Source organism: Vipera berus (assembly GCF_964194415.1).
Source record: "Vipera berus genome assembly, chromosome: 3".
Classification (NCBI taxonomy): Eukaryota; Metazoa; Chordata; class Lepidosauria; order Squamata; family Viperidae; genus Vipera; species Vipera berus.
In genome coordinates, this window is record NC_138204.1 from 188815564 (window position 1) to 188837581 (window position 22018).

General features: G+C 34.8%; 1 protein-coding gene across 1 annotated transcript in view; it reads right to left on the minus strand.

Moving 5' to 3' along the window:
• Positions 1-22018, minus strand: part of MMP16 (matrix metallopeptidase 16) — a gene marked incomplete at both ends in the record, with an annotated part of 169740 nt that overhangs the window by 71064 nt on the left and 76658 nt on the right. Inside the window, 2 exons of the mRNA XM_081322723.1 lie at positions 3693-3997; positions 10193-10315. Coding sequence (XP_081178849.1) covers positions 3693-3997; positions 10193-10315 — 428 coding nt within the window. The remainder of the gene's footprint in view (positions 1-3692; positions 3998-10192; positions 10316-22018) is intronic.

Sequence of the window (22018 nt, forward strand, 5' to 3'; positions counted from 1 at the left end):
TCCCTGTGGGAGTGCACAGGACGAAGGGAACTTGATGCCGGCAGCAAGTGTTCCCTTAGATATCCCGGACCCAAGCCATTTAGGGCTTTATAGGTCATCACCAGCAGCTTGAATCTCACCCGGAGGGCAACTGGAAGCCAATGCAGCTAGCGGAGCAGAGGTGTTACATGGGAGTATCGGGGAGCCCCCATCACAACTCGCACGGCCGCATTCTGCACCAGTTGAAGCCTCCGAGTGGTCCTCAAGGGCAGCCCCATGTAGAGAGCGTTACAGTAGTCTAACCGGGAGGTAACGAGCGCATGAGTGACTGTGTGCAAGGCATCTCAGTCCAGATAGGGCCACAACTGGCGCACCAGGCGAACCTGGGCAAAAGCCCCCCTGGTCACGGCTCCTATATGATCTTCAAAACTGAGCCGCGAATCCAGGAGGACACCCAAGTTGTGAGCCCTATCGATGGGGGGTAACACCTCACCCCCCATCATTAAAGGTGGAATAGAATGACCCACTTGAGATGCCTGTATGCACAGCCACTCAGTCTTGGTAGGATTGAGTCGGAGCCTGTTCCTCCCCATCCAAACCTGAACCGCCTCCAGGCAACGGGACATCACGTCGAGGGCATCACTGAGTTGGTTTGGGGTGGAAAGAAAAAGTTGGGTATCATCAGCGTACTGATGATACCCCACCCCAAAACCACGAATGATCTCACCCAGCAGCTTCATATAGATATTGAACAGGAGGGGAGAGAGGACCGACCCCTGAGGAACTCCACAAATGAGAGACCTCGGGGCGGACTTTAAACCCCTCCAAACCACACAATAAGCAAACTGACACCCACTATAAAAACATGGCACCACCACAAACACAGAGCCGAACAAAAGCAGCACAACTCACCAGTTCAGGTCTAAGGCTGGCAGCTGAGACCAGACCATCCACTCAAAACACATCCCCACCCAATCAGAACACAGCCCCCATTCAAAACACACTCCCACCCAATCAGAACACAGCTAACTCCCCACCCAATCAGAGCACACCTCCACCCACAGAACACACCCCCTCTGGCAGTTTAAAAAGGAAGAAAAAACAGCCACTACCACACACTTCTCCCAGAAGAACGAAGCTGAAGCCTGAGGATCACAGATGAGATTTCATCGAAACGTTGCCCTGACACCTCCAATTCTACATGGGAAAAAACCCAAATGACCAAAGATCTACATACAAACACCCGCGAAAACCTCAGAAAACATATATATAATCAGCCCAGGTTCGAATCTCAGATAAAGGGTATGACTGATTGATGAGAACATAAAGAGTTCAAAATGATCATCTCAGCCTCCCAAAATTCTTTATTAGCAATTTGAATAATTTGCACAAATAATGAGCTGTCATAGTTGACTATATCCTGTGGATAAGCCTTGAGACAGGCCAAAGCAGGAATGAAAGAGTTAATTAGCAAGGTACATTCAAAAAGCCTTGACAAATACTTAACACACAAACACACACACACACACACACACACACACACATGTATGTGTGTGTATATATATATATATATATATATATATATATATATATATATATATATATATATATATATATATATATATATATATATATATATATATATATATATATATATTTCTTAAAGTTACAAACATCTAATCATTTATGACAGTGCAAATAACACAAATCTTTCCATCATTACATTAACTTACATTACAAATATGAGATGATTCAGTCTGAGGCGGCAGCTCAATGTTATTAAGCTGCGGTAAGTCTGGTTTGGCAAGCAATAGCTGCCTGGTTAAAATTATAGTCATAGCTTTTGGTTGGCCATAAGGGCACCATTTATTTTTTTCCTTGAATACACAACTTCCCTTTGCATATTTAATTTATAGCCCAGGTTCTTTGGTTCTGGAACATGACTCTCCATAATTACGTCTCTATGGGTAAACACATACTATTGATAAATCTGATCTTTAATTTAGCAAATCAAAATAAAGGTGCTGCAGTATAAATTCTGTATATTTCCTCATTTAGGTCTTTAATTAAAATTCTACCCCATAACATCTTCATCCTGCTGAGGTTCTTAGATTTATCTAATTCTTTCTCTGATAGAGAGCTGAGATTTATAACTCAAAGAAAACCACAAGCAACAGAGTTCATTTTGCTGTCAAGAAGGTAGGATTCCATTTGACATAAGTGAAGTTGCTATTAGTTCCTGCGATGGTTAAGATCAATAAACTGCTGTCTTATTGAGCCTGCTGCACTGCAAAAAAAATGGACCATTTAGACATATTGCCGTGCTCGACACATTGCAGATAGTATTAAATTAAATCCTTATTACAGGCATGTAAATGTAAAGATCATCCAAACAAAGGCTGAATCTTCAAATATTAGATCCCTAGGAAAAAAATAAAATAGAAAGGAAGCCGCAAACCAATCAATACACCTTAATTTATACATAATCCCTTTTTAAAGCCTAGTTGTTGTAGTTGTAGTTGAAAGGCCATTTGAGTTCCGTTCAGAATTAGTTCCTTCCTTTTCCTGACATTACAAAGTTTTCCCTAATGAGCTTGGATCATTATTCAGTCTTAATTACCATTAAATGTATTGTTTTAAATGTATCATTTACTGCTACTTTTGAGCCATATTTCATGTAGCAAGCCACTCAAATTACATCTAAAGAACTACATTTTTAAATGCATTTATATTAAGCACAAACATTATTTTGATTTCTTCTAAGACTGTTTTTGATAGTAGCAATTCCCAGGGGAAAAAATATTAAGTAAACAGTTTCAATATAGAACAATAATTATATTCTCATATTTGTTTAACTGTTATTCGCTTTCTCACTAGAAATCCAAAATGAGTATATATATAAAATAAACCAGTGGTTGCTTGAACATATTATACAATGAATTTTTTGATGTCCTTATTTCTCTATTACGCCAGATTAAATCTTTGAGTAATCTAGTGTATCATTATAAGTAGTATAGGTTGTAGATGAGCAGATACAGAAATGGAAGGCAGTCTTTTCTTGCGTTTGTCAGCATTTAACTCCACCAAAATGTTTAATGATAGAAAGTAATTATTTTTAACAGCTATGAAACTGAATGCTATTCCTGTATTATACTTCCCATGTAATTATATTGGGATAGGGTACTGGACCTTACAATGTCCCTGACAAAAGGATATTCAAGAAAGTATATAAAACAGTTTGCATCTATTATGATAAAGAAAAGATTTCTTCTCATCAGGTTATAAGTTGTAGAAACAAGATTAAATTTGGGCTTTCCCTGTGATGATCCAACTACTATCAAATGAGTTTCCCAAAAGGATGCTCACTGACCTTTCACTACTCGCTTTTTAGGTGACTGTCAAAATTCTTTACATCCAACACATCCAATTTTAAATGATTTATGTATCCAATAGCACAAGGATGGCATGGTGTCCCCAAACATTTGACAACCATGATCATAGACCACTAACATATAGTGTCTAAGTACCAAATTGCAGAAGTACAAATTCCAGTTGTTTTTCCAGAGTTTATACCATATTGATAATACACAACACCCGCCCCTCAATATATGAACTATTGCTTTTTAAAAAAAAAACAATAAAATTGCCTTCAAGTTAAAAGTAATATGGCACATCCATCTATCAAATATATTTAAGTAGAATTGGGCTCTTACCATCATGATTGGGATTTCCCAAAGTCCATGGCTCATCTGAGTCAAAATGAGTATCACCTCCAATTCCTGGCCCAGGAAAATAAGCATGAGCCAAAAATCCTCCTTCCCCATCGAATGGAGAACTGTCTCCATGAAAACCTGATGCAAAAATTATAGTAATATCCACATCTTTCTTGCCATTCTCCAGTTCTACATAAGGAACTTCCTCAAATGTCAGAGGGGTTACATTCTGCCACACATCGAAGGCACGTCGAATAGCTTTACGGGTTTCAGCATCTCCTACTTTTGGAGTGACATTCTTTATGCTGCACCAAAAAAACAAACAAACAAACAAGTAAACATAGATGTCTCCTTATCAATAGTACCACATATCTCACTCTTAAATGCAAATTATATCAGCCATTTTGATGTAGTGGGGATGGAGCAACAATTCTTGAAACTATATCAAATATAGTGATTTCACATATTGAAATCTGCTGATATGTAACACTATAACAACTCCATAAAGTAATTGTTTATTAATGTTCATTACTACAGATTGGTGACACCGAGGTCAGTTTACATTTATTACTACACTGACAATTTATTTTGTATTAAATATCATTTTGGTTGATACATTACATTATTAGTAACTCCAAAAGTTATTATATAAATCAGTCCTTCTTAATTTGATGTGCCTTAGATGTGCAAGCTGTAAAATCCAGCATGTACGTCAGTATTATCTGGAATGAACCTGGTTGAGTGAAGCTTAAGGCCAAAAGTCAGAAGGGAGGAAAAGATGTTGAGGAAAGAGGTCTATGTAGCAAGAAAAATACCAGACAGAATAAGAAAATATCCAGAAAATAGTTTCATTTTTTTTCAATTTTGTAAAGCTACACTTTATAAATGGTGTCTGAAGGGTTGGCACTGCCATGTCCCAAACCATTGCCACTTGTAGACAATGGCAATAGAAATCAGTACCCAAAGATATAGATAGAGAAGACATTAAAATCAAGTTAATTTCTGTGCTCAAACTAAATAGTTGGCTAATATACTTTTTAAAGATGTGACAAATAATATGTAACTAATTCTATATTTAAAAGAAAATGTCCCAATGCAATGCCCTATAACATTTAACTTTCCTCTGAATAAGATCTTTTTTGTCAGACTGAAAAATGTTCATGAACAAAAACTTCTGATGATTCACTTATGAAACATTACAAAAATATATTTGATTAATGGCATCATATATTTCCTAAAGCTAGACCTTTTATATTTGTATTTCTTGTTTTAATTTTGCCATATTTCAGGTATCCATTCACAACAGCTTCTGAAATGTCTTGCTGCTGAAGCACTTAAACCCACTGATGTTCTCCATTGAAAGGTTAGAGATTATATCAGTGACTATTGAAATATATTGCTATGTGATAACTAATTGGGAGCTGATTACATCTACCTATAATAATTGATTGTTCTAAAATCAAGAACCAAATTACTTACTGAGTAGCTGAAAGGTACTTATATGTAAATACCAATTTAGGAAGACAGCAGTATTAATAAAGATAAACTGGCAGAAAAAAAGGATTCCAAAAACATACACTTGGTGATCCTTCTTCTATATTTTTTTTAAATTTTAAAACTAAAAATTATATCCCTGAAAAGTCATTTTATAGTCAGAAAAGGGGAAGGGGAGGTGACATTTTGATACATGAACTCTAACAATAATAATACAAGACAACAATTTTAAGCATATAAATACAATTTTGTATGATGGATGAGTCTGCCTTGTCGATGACAGGTGCAAGGAAAGCTGAATTGGTGAAATGCTCAGTTTCAATAAACAGATAAACCGTTAAGTAGCCACTTTCTGTCAGTGATGCCCTTTTGTCTGAAATAGAGCTGTTCATGAACATACTCAGTCATCTATTTAATCTGTTGGAAAATTTTCAATTTTCTAAGAGGTTTAAGCACTTGAACCTTTTATAGCCATTTCTAGGATACAATAAGATTTCCATCATGGCAGATACATTATGTTATTACACAAGTGAAGCCCCATCTGCAGCATGCAGGAAGTACACAAAACCATGTCCTCTTCGGTTCATGGAGAAACCCTTCTCTACAGAACCAGTCCCAAAAGGTTGGGGGCCACTGACATACACCATAAAAATGGTATGTAGCATGCATCGATCTCTTCTCTTTCCCAGCACAACACTATTGTTCTTAATCTACGAGAATATACATAATGAAGAAATTCACATATCCAAAAGCTATGGCCAAAGCTTAACAGCCTGTATACACTAGGATCATGGATATTCATGCTGTATCATAAACCAACCTGGATCATTTTATAATCTTTTTCTAATTGAATTAAATACATGCATTGCTTTCTACATTCCATCTTAAAAACTGGTTAGCAAAGGCATTAGGCTTTACAGTTTCCCTTCCCAACTTTTGTTTTAGTTATTTATTCTAGTTCATCTAGGAGATTTAGATTTATCCTGATTTTGGTCCTAACAAAGATATTATTTATTTACTAATTAATAATTATATTATAGTTGGGATTCTCTCTCTGTGTGTGTGTTGTGCTGTGTTAGAAAATCAAAACCATCAAATAGCAACTCATTTGGCAGCTGCTGTTTTCAATTTAATTCCTATAAGGAAATTAAGGAAAACCATTTTAGAATTTTACATACTTTTGTTCCCATCGATCCATTCCTTATCACCTAATATTTTTTCTTATGATATATTGATGTAAAATGTTAACCTATGTCTAGTTCACCATACTATAGTTTTCTACTTTCACAAGGACTTATAACAACTTAGATGCCATCAGTGCATACTTTTGGATATACATTTTAGTCTTTTGATTCTAATTCAAATCTACATCTTCAGTTCCCTGCATGTAACATCAATTCCATTCCTGTCAATCCTTTGGCCAGGGCAGAAAATCAGACTCTGTAAAAATAGTCAGAACCTTTCTTTATTGATAAAAGTGCTAGTAAAGGAATCTTGAAAACCTGACAGTGTTTTCTCTCCCTCCCTATTACACAAGGTGGAGTCAATTTAAATTTATTTCTAATGTTTTTTTCTGGTCATGGGCTTAAATTATATATTCATAATAGCAGTTCCTCCAAGGTCAGTGATTCCTTACACCTCCCCAAGATCAAATTACCTTCATTCATTACAGTTCTCTTAGTTTTATAGATACAAAGTGTAGCTGGATGTCTGGGGCGGGGGTGGGGGGGTTTCTCTGATTTCATTCATGAACAAATGAATGCCCTTTGACATTTATTCAACTTACACTTCAAGTTGCAATCCCCCATAAGTCATATTTGTTACTAGAGGAGCCGTAAATATTGACTTCCAACACCCATTAGGGCTTCAGTCAACTGAGGCTTTCCCTGTTTATAGCAGCAATTAATTTTTATTCATTTAACCAGCATATCATCAGCTCAACTAAAGCCCAATTTTACCCCATGATCAAGCTATTCTGTACTACTTATAGTATCATGTAAAACCTAAAGACTACCTTGCAAACTGACACATTGTACAACTAATCATATTAATTTATTATCTAGCAAAACAGTATAGATCTGTTATAACACAAAGATCTAAAACAAATAAGAGGTCTCTAATAATTTATCTCAAAAAAGGCAACTGACATGAAAATAGATTTCACAGATGGCAAGTAATAATAATTAGTTTATTGATTAGCCCTTAGGCCATATCAAAATACAGAGTTCAAAACACATAATATTAATACAATCTTATAAAAACAATTTAAAATGAAATTGGAGTAAAATACAATAATTTAATATATAGACAACTAACAGATGGCAAGTGATACTGGGAACAAATATTATTCAGTGAATATAAATATCAAAACCATAATGGAAATGTTTCTGAAGCAGAAGCCAGTACAAATAAGAAATTGGTATGATAGAAAATAACATGTTACCTAAAATTATCTGGTAGCTAAAATATTAGCAAAACACAACATAAATTTGAGTGCACTTTTTTTTTACTGAATGTCTATCTTACTAGATTGGTGTAATGTTTACTGAGAATAATTGGTCAGACACAGGCCAGTTATTTCAGACATATTTATATATTAAGTACTATTATATACGGTAATTATCAACAAATTACTGTATTATTAGCAAAAAAGTGTAAGCAAAAAGATTATATGTTATTCCTAACTAGCTAACAAATCACTGATAAGATGGGCATGACATAAATTTAATGAATAAATAAATAATACATATTTAAAGCATTTTTTTAAAAAAAATTCCATTTATATCCCGCCCTTCTCCGAAGACTCAGGGCGGCTTACAAGCTTAGCAGTAGCCTTCATTCTATGTATATGCCTGCTTATTAGGGCTTTCACACACACCCTAAGCGGCATTATTACAAAGTCAGCTTATTGCCCCCAACAATCTGGGTCCTCATTTTACCTACCTCGGAAGGATGGAAGGCTGAGTCAACCTTGAGCCTGGTGGGATGCGAACCTGCACTAATTGCAGGCAGCTGGTGTTACTTAAGGAGGCATTAGCCCACTGCTCCACCAAGGCTCCTTTAGAAATTAAATTGAAGATTTTTCCAGGAACTCATTTATTTATTAGCAAGCAACATTTGTAATGCCTTGGCTTAAAATATGCCTATGAAATTATACCACAGGAGAGTAAAAGAAAAGCAAAATATTTTCTAAGTTGCCATTAATCAATTTATTCTTCCTTGGATGATGCTAAGGCCAATAATATGATTGACTACTAAAAATATTAGAACAATAAATAGGAAAGGTTAGGGAAGATATCTGAAGGATATCAAGAGATTAACATGTTCATTATGTTCCTAAAAGACTGAAATTTCTGGATGGAATAACAATAACTTTATAAAGGTAAGGTAACAACTTCCTTTCAGTAACTGTGGTGATTCCATAAATAGATAAATTATCCTGATCAAATATAATGGTCATTGAAGCTTTTGCACTAAAGTCCTTTCACACCCCAAACTAAAAAGTGCATGGATCTGAGGATGTGCATACAAGCACCTCTGTTTATGGATCTATAGATCTTGTATAGATCTTCTTTTCAGTTCAACACTAAAAATTAGAAGTGAGTAAGGAAAGTATATTTAAATGAGTGCATCTACAAATATCTACAATGGTAAATACTGTCCTATTAAGTTATCAGTATTGGGATGTTTATAAGGGTGTTCAGTTAATCATACTAAGATCTCAGTATTCAAAACACAAAAGTCTGCAGAAAGGCAGGAAATACAGCATCATTTCCTCTTTAATTACCATTTGAATCATCAACTGCTAACTCTACTATTAACCTATACATCTGTAAACATTAAAGGACAACTACCAACAGGAAGATCTTTTTTTAGCCAATGCATCCATGTAGAGAATTTCACCCTTTTTTCCCCTCTCTTTTTCCCAATTCTAAGTAGAAACAACATTTTCAATGCTATTTAATTTCCCCTTTCATCAGCCTTTTTCCATTGTAACTTATTCCTGTGATGATGCATAAAACGTACTGCTAATACAGCGGCTCCCAACCTTTTGGGCACCAAGGACCAGTTCTGTGGAGAGAGTTTTTTCCACAGACCAGAGGGGGCGTGGTTTCACATGCTGCTAAAACTGCTGAAACCTTGTGAATCATGTGCAAGAACTAAGGAATCCAAGAATATACAATAACTGTGAGAGTTGGAAAAGATTTCCAACTTTGATCCAAGTTGCATTTCTTCCTTATAACCCAAAGGCGCTTCTTCACTGAAGAAGATTCTTGGATGAGAAGTGAAACATCTTCAAGGAAAAATGAAGTTCAGTTCCCTTTTGAAAAAGCATCTTTGGGCCAACCATGGCCTGGATGACTGAGAATTTCCATAGACATTATTTATGAGCCAGAATCAAACTCAGGACTTTATTTGGACATGCTGATAACTTTGTCCTTAGGCTTTTGAACTAAAAATACTTTTGTTCACAACTCTTCCAACCTAACCTTAATGGGAAAAACAAGACAAAGAAAATAACTTCTTCACATTTTCTTTGATAATGTACAGTTAATTTCTCTCTTGCTATCCTACAGCTGCTAACTGCAAACTATTTTTTTCTCCTAAACTTTATAAAATGTAATCAACACACTGTTGTTACTGGTAAATTGAAATGAGTAGATTTTTCTTCTTATTCTTTCTTGTTGAAATCCAATTTAAAATCTAATTTATCTAGATGAGATAGGCAGTACAGAAATCTAATAAACAAACAAACAAATAAATAAATAAATACTTAACACATAGGAAATAGGGAATTAATTTGACTTTGAAAAGTTCAAAGTTACATTTGATATTTAAACCCATTATCCACCTTTGTAGTACAAGAGCCTTTTCTCCTGAAAACACTATTCATATTTTCAGGCAGCAACCAGTTTCTTGTCTTTCACAAATACTAAGCAGCAGAACTGTATTTTTTGAAGTGTTAAGCAATTCTATATTAAAGGGTCACAGTTTTGCTTTCATACCTGTAAGTGATATATTTGTGTTGCCACTTCTGCCCTGTTAATGCATATCGCTTTCGACGAATGTTAAATCTAGAGTTGCCTCTCATCTGATCAGGAACTCCACAACGAGGCTTCTTCATCCAGCTTAAATAAACAGAATAAAAACAAATCAGTACCATATGATGACAATAAGTGCATAGTATCATTGGCACCTGTTGATGCATTTGATATAAAATGAACCACTGTACCTCTTCTTCAAAAGGGCAAAACATTGTTTTTACATTTCCACATACAAAAGGTGTCTCAATCCTGACAACTTTAAATTGTGTGGACTTCAACTCCCAGATTTGGAGTTAAAGTTGGCAAGGCTGAGAAACACTGAAATATAATATACAGGTGGTCCACAACTTGAGCCCAGCATTTCTGATATTAAGCAAGGCAGTTGTTAAGTGAGTTTTGCCCCATTTTAGAACTTTTTTGCCGCAGTTGTTAAGTGAATCATTGCAGCTATTAAGTGAATCATGTGGTCGTTAAGCAAATCTTCAAAGACTTTGATAGTTGAAAGTCAACTGGGAAGGTCACATGACCCTGGACAGTAGAACTGTCATAAATACATTCCAATTGCTAAGGGGATGAATTCTGATTATGTGATCATAGGGAGTCTGCTATGGTTGTAAATGTGAAAAACGATCATGAGTCACTATTTTCAGTGCCGCTATAACTTTGAACAGTCACTAAACAAATGGTTGTATTTGAGGACTATCTCTAGTTCCTGGTGAACATTATTAAATAGCACAGGCCTTCCTCAACCTTGGCAACTTTAAGATTTGTGGACTTCAACTCCCAGAATTCCTCAGCCAGCAAAGCCACAAGTCTCAAAGTTGCCAAGGTTGAGGACCCTTGAAATAGCAAACCCTCATAGAATTTCCAAATAAGGAAAGAATATGGGGCAAACACTTTGGTAGGTAGAGCTGGTTTGTTTGCATGTTTATTTAATCATTTGCTGGGACTTATACATTGTTCTAACCTAACAGGACCAGTATTGCCAGTTGTTCATACTGGTTTTGTACAGTTAACTGAAAATCTTGTAGCAAAGTGAGTTTGTTGAACTATTTTATGAAAGAAAGAAAGAACTGGGTTCCTGAATGAAGTTTCATTAGGTTTTCCTTCAGTCTCAAAACTAATAGTTTGTGGGAGCAGGAGCAGAATACAGCAACAGTAGTGATGGCTTAAATTACAAAGTGAAGCCTCTGGTAATTGAAATTGCTCATTGAAACAAAGGAAACTGCCTTTTTCTTATTCATTCCCTTCATCAATCTAACTCAATACTGTTTTCTACCAGCTTCCAGACAGGAATGTACATCTGCAAGCTATGCCTAGAGATAGCAAGACAATGAACCTGGCTTTTTGCATGTAAACCATGTGTTCCGTCTCTGAGCTATCACCCTTCAGTACCTCACATTATGAGATTATAATGCAGATTGTAAAGATGAATTAAACCTATATTATTGTTCTGAGAGATGCCTCTGCCTGGCATTCCAGTTTGCTCTTGTACCTTGGTACCTCTCTACAACTGCTTCTGGGCAGCTTGCCATGTTTCTTTCACTCTCATCCTCAATCCCTTTCTTACAAATGCTAGCATGGAGTGCACACAATATTAATAGGGTTCTGGATACCTGCTCCCTGTATTATTATCCATGAGCCCTTGATATGATATGCATTGGCAATATCTGGAAGACAGAGGCTGAGAAATGCAATATATGTTTGATTCAGCACAAAAATTAAATCTGGAAGGAAAGCACATAATTTGAAACTCACAGACTCTGGTAGCATACTCAGATATGGACAACTTTATCAGTATCACTTGTGTACTATTATTCTTCCTCATCAGTTTGACATTTCAGTTTAACATAATAAATAATGTTCATTATTGCAAGGCAATCATTACTATTAAGATGTCCTGCTTTTCAATCTATCATTTCATTACATTAGAAACATCTTTATCACTATATTCCTATAATTGTAACTGATCACAACTATTTCCCAGTGTTGTATTAAAATCTGTGTCACTGAAATTAAAATGGCTGGGCTACTCATATTTGCTATTTTATGGTGCTATTCTCAGCTTCCAGTGCTGGAACAGTGTAATACAAAATAAAAATAAATGAGATTTTATGTCTAATTTCATGTGCTGGATAAAATTCATGCAGAATGAAGTCACAAAACTGATCTCTTATGATTGAAATATGGCAAAGTCTGTGCTGGATTGATTGCAGTTTGTTTGGCGTCCCCTGTTTTTCCAGCTGTTGCCCCTCAGCAAGTTATGCTTATTTTTTCTGAAGATCAAAAATATTTTACTTATTTGTATCTTTTAAACTTTATACTAACTGTACTTATGAATAAACTATTCTGTAGAATAATAGCATAATAATTGCAACATCCTCTTTTTAAAAAAAACAAAAGGGGGGGCAAATGGGACAGACCCAAATGATAATCTCTAGCCCCACAACAGCTCTATGTATATGAAAAATGTCAAGACATATATATGCCATGAATCATAACCTATAATCTTATGAAGAGAAAGTAGAGTTTCTCTGAAATGGATATGTTATGGTTTAACATGAAAGATCTACAAGACAATTGTTCTTCAAATAGGTCAACCTAAGTGCTGTGTTAACATATGGACAGTTTCTGACTTAACTGAGTAACTTACAAGAACAGAATAGACAAAAAATAAAAATCAAAATCTGGTTTTTGCTACACAAACAGGTTCTCTATTAAGGCCATAGCATTTTGATGGTGTAGTTTAGTGCTAAATGGGGCAGAAAATATACTGTTTGGGTGCAAGTCAAAGGAGTGATTTAGATAGAAGCTCCACATATTATTTTAAACGGGACACAAATATGTATATTTTATATAATTACTAGGAAATTATAGAGATTCCTAGGGATATCACAACAACCATTAGACTTTTATTAATTTCAATTTAAAGTATGTGTACTATGGATTTAACTTAACATACAATGAGTTCAAGACACCAAGGTTCCCCAAACTTTAAGCTCTGCTCCTCTCTCAAATCAATAGTTTCCTCCACATAGTATCCTCCATCCAGCACAACCCCAGGAGAAAAGAATTATTATCAAATAAAAAGTGTCCCAAATCAATCTAATCTTTCCCAAGTACTTGAGTATACTTAAAGAGGCTTCATAGGACTGTAGCCCCCATGCCATGAAATAGTCATTAAATATAATCAGTTGTGTACAGAAATCCTAACTATCTTTTTTTTTCTTGTCCAACAAAAGCTTTTAGCTCAATGCTAATGAAATAGATAAAAAGTCTTATGGAGTCACCACAAAAGAAACCGTAGGCTTACTGAGATAAGAGCAGGCTTCCAATTTAAAATGAATGCTCACCTCCCCCCAAACCCCCCCTCCCCCGCAATTTATGTGCTTAAGGAAACAGATCTTTTCTTCCACAAACAATAGTTTGCACATTTCACAGTAATAGCAATGTCCAGCTTCAATCAAATTCGGAAACTATTAGGTTTGTGTTCTAATTGTTAGTTTTCAAAGCAGGGAACCTCATTGAGGGGCAGCATGGAGCTGCTTCTCTAATGCTTTACAGAGACGCAGCAAGATCCTCTCATATGGGATATCCCAGATAGATGAGAAACATCCAAACATTGTACATGTCCTCCAGTTTTAATGGAGAGGAACTCCCAAGGAAACATTTCTTCTGAACCAGACTGAAATTTTAATAAATGTCAAAATAAGTAAGCCCCACCCCCATTCCCCATATACATATACATACATACATACATACATACATATATATATATATATATATATATATACAGAAAATGTAGACAATTTCAGTTACCTGGCTCTCAAAACTGTATATGTGCTTTTTTACTTAGGGCAAGGTAGCTACCTACTTTGAGAACAAATGTTCACTCATGAAATATGACTGTATCAAAAAATGAGCATGTACAGACAGTGATAACAAATGCTAAGCAAATCATTGCATGAGTTACAAAATGGAATAGTGCTAAATTTAAAGCTTTACAGCTGCTAAACAGAGAGCGTATCTTGGATAAATGGGTGGGACAATATTAACAATTGATTTGTTAGTTTTCTTTCTGTGGCTGCACATGGACAACTGCAGCCCATTAAGGGAGAACATGGCCTTGTAGTGTTTAGTCAATTGTATTGCTTTTGATGATTTGAAACACATTGTTTGATGGCCATCTCCCCAATGTAATCAGCAGATCTGTCAAAAACTGACAAAAAACTTTCTCGCATCTAAAGCTCTGAAAAAAGTAAATTAATCATCTGTTTCAACTGATTCTTTAAACCTGCAAATTTAACTATCTAAATTTAGGCTAATACAATTTGAATATTTTGACTGAATCAATATACACAAGATAACCTAACTTTTTTAGGCAAACATTATAGATGAAATATGTACCCTGCCAGAATTTTAACATAACTGAAAAAAATACAGCTTAGGTGATAAAAAAATTTGTTTACTCTTTTTCTGCAGTTTCTGTAAAATTTTATATCTTTCCCATTTACTGTAGAAATATGGTTCTATTTTACTGCTATTTGGGTATGCAAATTATCTTTAAACTGCAATTTATCTTTAGCCATACAAAGTCCATAATTTTCCAGGCAATGATATTTCAAAGTGAACAAATGTCAGAATAGCATGCAATTTCCATGCATTTAAACTACAGATATATAACACCAAGAAGAAGCAGTTAAATACACTGCAGTTACCAAATAGAAAAGACAGATACTCTCACCTTAAGGTGATATCACTACATCAAACGAAAGAGGCAAGGGATTTAAAAGAAGAGAGAACTATTATCCTATGTAAGAAGTATTCTAAACATCAATATTAAATAATACTGTATTTTAACAATGTCACTAGAACATCCATTCCAAAGTGTTGGGTTGTTGTTGTTTTTTGTGAGCATGAGTTATTTATATAATTACTTACTTATTAACTTACTTATTTAAAATTCTAATCCTCCCATCTCACTAATACAGCAACTCTGGGTGGCTTTCAAAAATTAGAGCTTATGTAACCAGTGCCTTAGTACATAGCTAAGAAAGAACTTATTTCAGACACAATTAAAGATCATTTTGTTGTTGTTAGTTGCGTAGTCGTGTCCGACAAATCACGACCCCATGGACAACGTTCCTCCAGGCCTTCCTGTCCTCTACCATTTTCTGGAGTCCATTTAGGCTCACGCCTACTGATCATAGGAAGATTGAAACTATTCTCCAGGTGATATAATTATGAAACTCATTTATATAGTGATATAACAGTGAACAAGAGTTCAGTCAGAAAAATCAAAGAGTGTTTTAACAAAACAAATTTATAGGCAGGAAGTAATTTTAATTCAAAAGCCGAATGACATTTTTATTTTATTTATTTCAAAAAATGATAAAACCATATATCTTATACATAATTAATGGATCACAACATTCCATAAAAACTATCTATCTACATTATTGATCTATCATTCTTCACACTATAGCACTACAAGATTTCAGTGACATTTGTTGGGGTTGAGGTTCCAGCCTAATCCAGGGCTTGGATGAAGAGCCAAGTCTTTACAGCTTTTCAGAAGGCTAAGTGGGGACCTCCAAATCTCTGGGGGGAAGCTGTTCCAAAGAGGCTGCTATGGAGGGAACATAGAAGCAAAATCCTATACTTGAATGGAAATTGCAACATATACAACCATCAGTATAAGCCTCATTTTTCCCCGAATTTCCAATTTGAGCTATATCTGTAGACAAAAGGGAAAGTGAGGACTGCGGAAAAAGTTTCCTGCCTCCATAACTGTGACCCATTAAAAATGGATAGAATCATTATTTTATAAGAGCCATGGTGGCACAGTGGTTAGAATGCAGTATTGCAGGCTGACTCTGCCCAGTGTCAAGAGTTTGATCCTGACTGGCTCCAGGTTGACTCAGCCTTCCATCCTTCTGAGGTCAATAAGGAGGACCAAGCAGCAATATGCTCTGTAAACCGAAATGCTGCACTGAATTAACATCATCTCTGAGTAAGGCTAATCAATACAGAAAATCACTGTTCAACTATGCAAGCATTAATTGCTATCAAAGTTTAACTAATACTTCTGATTTCTAGGAGTTGGTCTACTTTTCTTAAAGTTGCTGAGTTTCATTAGATAGTGTGTGATACAAGGCACCTTAGATGCTAGCTGCTTCCAATTTCTCCTGATGACTGCTTGGACAAATCCCTGCAGTTTTCTTGGCAAGACTTTTTTTTAGAAGTGGTTTACCATTGCTTTCTTCCTGGGGCTAAGAAAGAGTGACAGGCCCAAGGTTGGCTTTATGCCTAAAACTCATAATCTTCCAGTTTCTAGCCTGATGCTTTAAACATCAAATTGGCTCTCAAATTTTATTATACATCATATATTTTAGACAATTAGTTCTGAAGAAGATCAACTGCTGTTCCATAATAAATTAAGTTGATGAGCTTTTTCAAAGTCTTGCAGCATAAGGAATTCATATCTTCTAAAGCAAAGCCCCTGAATACCTTCCTATTATCCTCACCTAATCAGCTGCCAGACACTTTTACTTTCCATATTCAATGAGAATATCCCATTCAAGAATGACAAGTTTTTCAAGGTTTTGTGATAGATACTGTCTGCATAACAGTCATCTGTCTAATTAGAAATATTCAGAAAGCTACATAGAAGGCAGTCACTACATCAATAAGAAAATCTAAACAGAGAGCAGTATTCCTTATCACTAGCAGGCATTTTGGATTCTGCTTTCTAAGAATTTGAACTCTGTGGTCCTAATGGAGTACCATGAGTCAGGTTGACAAATAGTGGCATACAGCTTGTCAATACTTGGTATTTTCCACATTCTTTGGTCAATTTCAAAGGTCAAAGGTCCTCATTCCTAAAACCCTGGTGTTTTTATCCCAAGTCTTGAGAATCATTGTTATCAAGAACCATTTAGATACACAATACATACAATATATATTGGCAGAGTAGATATCCAAGAACTATAATTTTTACATTTTTTCCTCTACTCTGTATGCTTTCACAGTCAGATCCTAAAATCATATTTTAATATCTGCCTCAATTCTACTATGTAAGTTGCTACAAACAAGAGTTATTGTGGACATCTTGGAACTGATTTCTCAAACTGAATAAACAACAGTTACAGTGTTACACTACTGGAATAATTTTATTTATTTATTTATTTATTTATTTATTTATTTATTTATTTATTTATTTATTTATTTATTTATTTATTTATTTATTACCATGGGAAGATTTATTGTATTTTTATTGATGTATATGAACTGGAGAATCTCTTTTGTTTTTTGATAGAATACAAATTCATTACAAAAATAAACAGTATTTCAGAAGAATGAAGCATAAGAATTTTCTGATTGTAAAAGGTAAAATGGAGGCTTTCCATGGGATCAAGAATCCTAGAAAATATCAAAAGTGGTTTTTATTTTTTGAAAAGGCAACTGGACTGATTTTTTTGAGGACGAAGACATTTTGCTTCCTATCCTGGAATCTTCATCAGTTGTATTGGATACAACTGATGAAGCTTCCAGGATAGGAAGCGAAATGTCTCCTTCTTCCTCAAAAAATCAGTCCAGTGGCCTTTTCAAAAAACAAAACCACTTTTGATACAACTATGACCTGGATGACTGAGAATCTTCATAGACAATCCTAGAAAATAAGATCGGCTCTTCAGCACTCAATTTAACTCTCTAGACACAGAAGGTAAAGGGATTTTTTTATTCTCTTTTTCTAACTGATGAACATCGCTTTCTGTTATGTCTGTGTAACAACAGATTAAAATTGAATACTGTATTTAAACTCCTTTTCAAAACATTGTTTCTTGCACAGCTGCTAATACTGTTCCATCCAATTTAGGAGGATTTTTTTTTCAAAAATATTGTGATTTACATATTTCTCTTTTCTCCAAAATATCTGTACAAAAGCCATTAAGTAGGGAAAACTATTATCCTGAAGTACTAGGAACAACTAAAACAACTAAAGCCATAACAATTACACATATATGACTCTGCGGATCCATGCCAAGTTTTTACTTCTGTATATTCACATCACAAGTCTGACAGGCAATACAAATGCTTAGATCTTGACCATATTAAGAATTTAAGCTCCTGAGACGATATTCCCACATTATTTTCAAAAATTACATATTTCCACAAAAGCTTTTCAGATGATATAGTTCATGAAAAAATGTATTAACATTAAAGTGATATTTCTGATGATTACCAGCTTTAGCTGTACTAGAGGATATATTTCTATTGCTAACTTGCCAACTAGGACATAGAACTTCAAGCCTTTTGGTTAAGCCAGAAGTTTCTAGAACTATATCAATACTCTTCTTCAATGTCTTACAGTCCCTTAGGCTTCCATAATATCAGCATAATGTTGCCTGACTCATTTGGTTCCATCAACATCTAAGTTGTTATATAGTGCAGTCACTCCAGCTTCCAATATGTCCTGAAAATAAATTTCATTATAGCAGAACATAAATGACTAACTGAAACAGTATTTTGATAAGGTTATTGCTGGCATTGATGCCTTTAGCATTGCAAATTACTTCAACCATCACACTTTCAAGCAGACCTCAAAGATAAGGTAGACCAGCAAATCATAGCCTTTTCACAGAACTCCACATTTCAAGACAAGCTGAAAATATGTGTGTAGAGCTACTAGCTTTATTGTCCACAACACTTCCAGAATTAAATTATATTGTGTTTATCTTTAGCTATTCACAAACTGTGTCAAGATACCTGCTTATATCAGTACATAAGTTCAAGTCCAATGTTAGACATAGAAATTCACTGGGCACGGGACCAGTCACCCTGCTCAGACTTACAGCTTTGCTTTTGTAGGGATAAAATAAAGAGAGATCCCCATATGACCTATTTTGAGCTCATAAGGGAAGGCAGGATATGAATATGTCTGAGAAACATATCCCTAAACATCCCACATATGCAAGGTATTTGGATTTTATTTTTCCAAATAGGAGAGCTTTTCCATTCATTTTAGCGGATGGGTCAGCTTTATGTACATTTCAGTTTATGTATACCAGAACGTCTTCTCCACTGAAGTGAATGTCAAAATCCCATTTATGTCATTTGGCAGAAATTGGGATTTTGACATTCACTTCAGTGGAGAAGTTCTATGTCCATTTGGCATAAATTCTGGAATAGATATTTTATATTTCACACATGTAGTCCACTAGAACTGTTTGGCAATATATTTTGTGTTTATATCCCAATAGTAATCCCTGACTGACAATCTCTAATTTCAATTTATTTATTGACACTATCATGTTAAATACTCAAGTATATACTGGAATAGCAGGTCAATTTCTATGTAGAAAGATGTATATTGATATCACATTATTTAAGAAATAAGTATTTTCACATTCTATTGCAATAACAAACTAATGTGGAACAGAATATTATAATGTTGAAGATTTAATACTTTACTTTGTGGAGCACTATTTTTTTATTTTTATTTTTATTTTATTTTTAATTCCATTTATATCCCGCCCTTCTCCGAAGACTCAGGGCGGCTTTACAAACTTAGCAGTAGCCTTCATTCTATGTATATGCCTGCTTATTAGGGCTTTCACACACCCCAAGCGGCATTATTACAAAGTCAGCTTATTGCCCCCAACAATCTGGGTCCTCATTTTACCTACCTCGGAAGGATGGAAGGCTGAGTCAACCTTGAGCCTGGTGGGATGCGAACCTGCACTAATTGCAGGCAGCTGGTGTTACTTAAGGAGGCATTAGCCCACTGCTCCACCAAGGCTCTTATGTAGGGGCTTCTTATTTTGTTTTGTATGAAGCATTCAAACCAATTTTTTTTAAAAGAAAGTACCTTCAAATTGATGAAAACGTACATTTCATGAGAAATTATGTTAGGAAAAATTAGAATAAAATGAGGAAATTCCTGGATTGGTAGTATCAGCTTCCTCTACTTTTGTGCCCTCCAGTCAGTACCACCTTCATTGATGGGAATCTAAAAACTGAAATGAATTTACTTTACTTTTTTAAAAAAATATCCTTCTATAGTTCCAACGTCAGATTTAAAAAAAAAATCTAATCAATCCATTTGGTCATACATTATTGCACTATGAGATGCCGATCTTTGACAGAAGGAAATTAGGTTGGGGACCTTGAACTTCGTACACAAGCATCACCTGCCCTTAGAATTAGAAACTATTTGAGACAAGATTTTCTGCTAAGCTAATGTGAATCAGTGCTTGACAGAAGAAGGCAATTTTGAGTGCTATAAACTTTTAAATGCTAAATTAGTGGCATTTGGGAGGAAGCTATATTTTTCACCAATAGAAAATTAGCTACCGGAAGCTGACAACAAAGGAAGTTATAAATGTGCTGAGAAAGATAGCATTGATCTTTGAGTCAAAGTACTATAATCAAACTGTGTGGAAAAATATAGAAATGTCATTCTGATGTAAATAAAGTGTGGTCTATATCTCAGTTAAGTGATTGTCAAAATAGATCTTAAGCACAAATATCATTTGCTGATTTGGTTTTATAGTTTAGTATTCACCAGTTTAGCTTTATAAAAATGTTTTACAAATTAATGCAGAAAGATATTTCCAGCAATCATTCATATAAAACAAAACAAATAGCAGATGAGATCATCTGCAGACAGCATCATCTGATGCTATATTTTGTCCTTGCGATTTAATATCAAGGGAAAATGAATTAAAATTAGATTTAAAAAACAGTATGTTTAATTATCTTTTTCTCCTATAAGATGCAATATGCAAAATTAACCACAGTTAATTAACCCTACTTGACATTAGGGTTGAACAAAGCATGCAAAAGTGATTCTTTGCAAAGAATACTAGCAAAAGCAAAACACTCTCTTACAAGTATTAAAGCAACTGCATCCTCTGAATAGTTAATGCGGCTGCTTACAAAAGTGCACCCAGCTGCTTGAACATTTGTTTATTTACCAAATTTTGAAGCTGCTCTATTCCAAAAATTTTATGGACAACTTATAATTTTAAAGAAAAACATAATATGAAAAGAAAAACATGAATACTCAGACAGAGTTACATTAATAACAACCCAAAAAATCACTAAGAGGTACATAAACCACTTCACTCTGGGCCTGGGAACAGAGACACAGATAACAATACCACTGGGATCACCAACAAATAAATTGTGCATGTCCTCACAACAGCCAGAGGCAACATTTAAGGCTGCCTTGTACGCTTTCCTAAGAATCCAGATACTTTAATTTTTCAAGAAGGTTGCATCATTCATTCTAACATGCTTTACAAACATTCTTTCCAAATAATTTGCATGATCCTATTATATACCTATCCTTATGTGTGTCTTAAAAATGATCCCACCAAATCCAGTGCATCTGGCTTCCAAATATTGCATTATTCCAGTGTCCATTGTTAACACATTTATACGCCAATGAATTTAGTCTATTTATATTTATTTATGTGACATCATTGTTTAACACACTTTTAAATAACAGAGGAAACAACAACTTGCCTATACTCCTAGAAACATATAATCTAAATTCTGACAATTGGGAAACTAAAAAAAAAAAGAAAAACAAATCGGAGAAATAAATAAAAAGAAATAATGAGATAGGATCACGAATGGGAGATGCTTGCCTCGTTATTATTAAATTTGTATGCCACCTGACTCCTAAATGACTCTGGACCAATCATCACAATCAAAACAAAGAAATTATAGTATAACCAAGAAAAGGAAAAACAAAGATTTATTTTTAAAAGATAGACT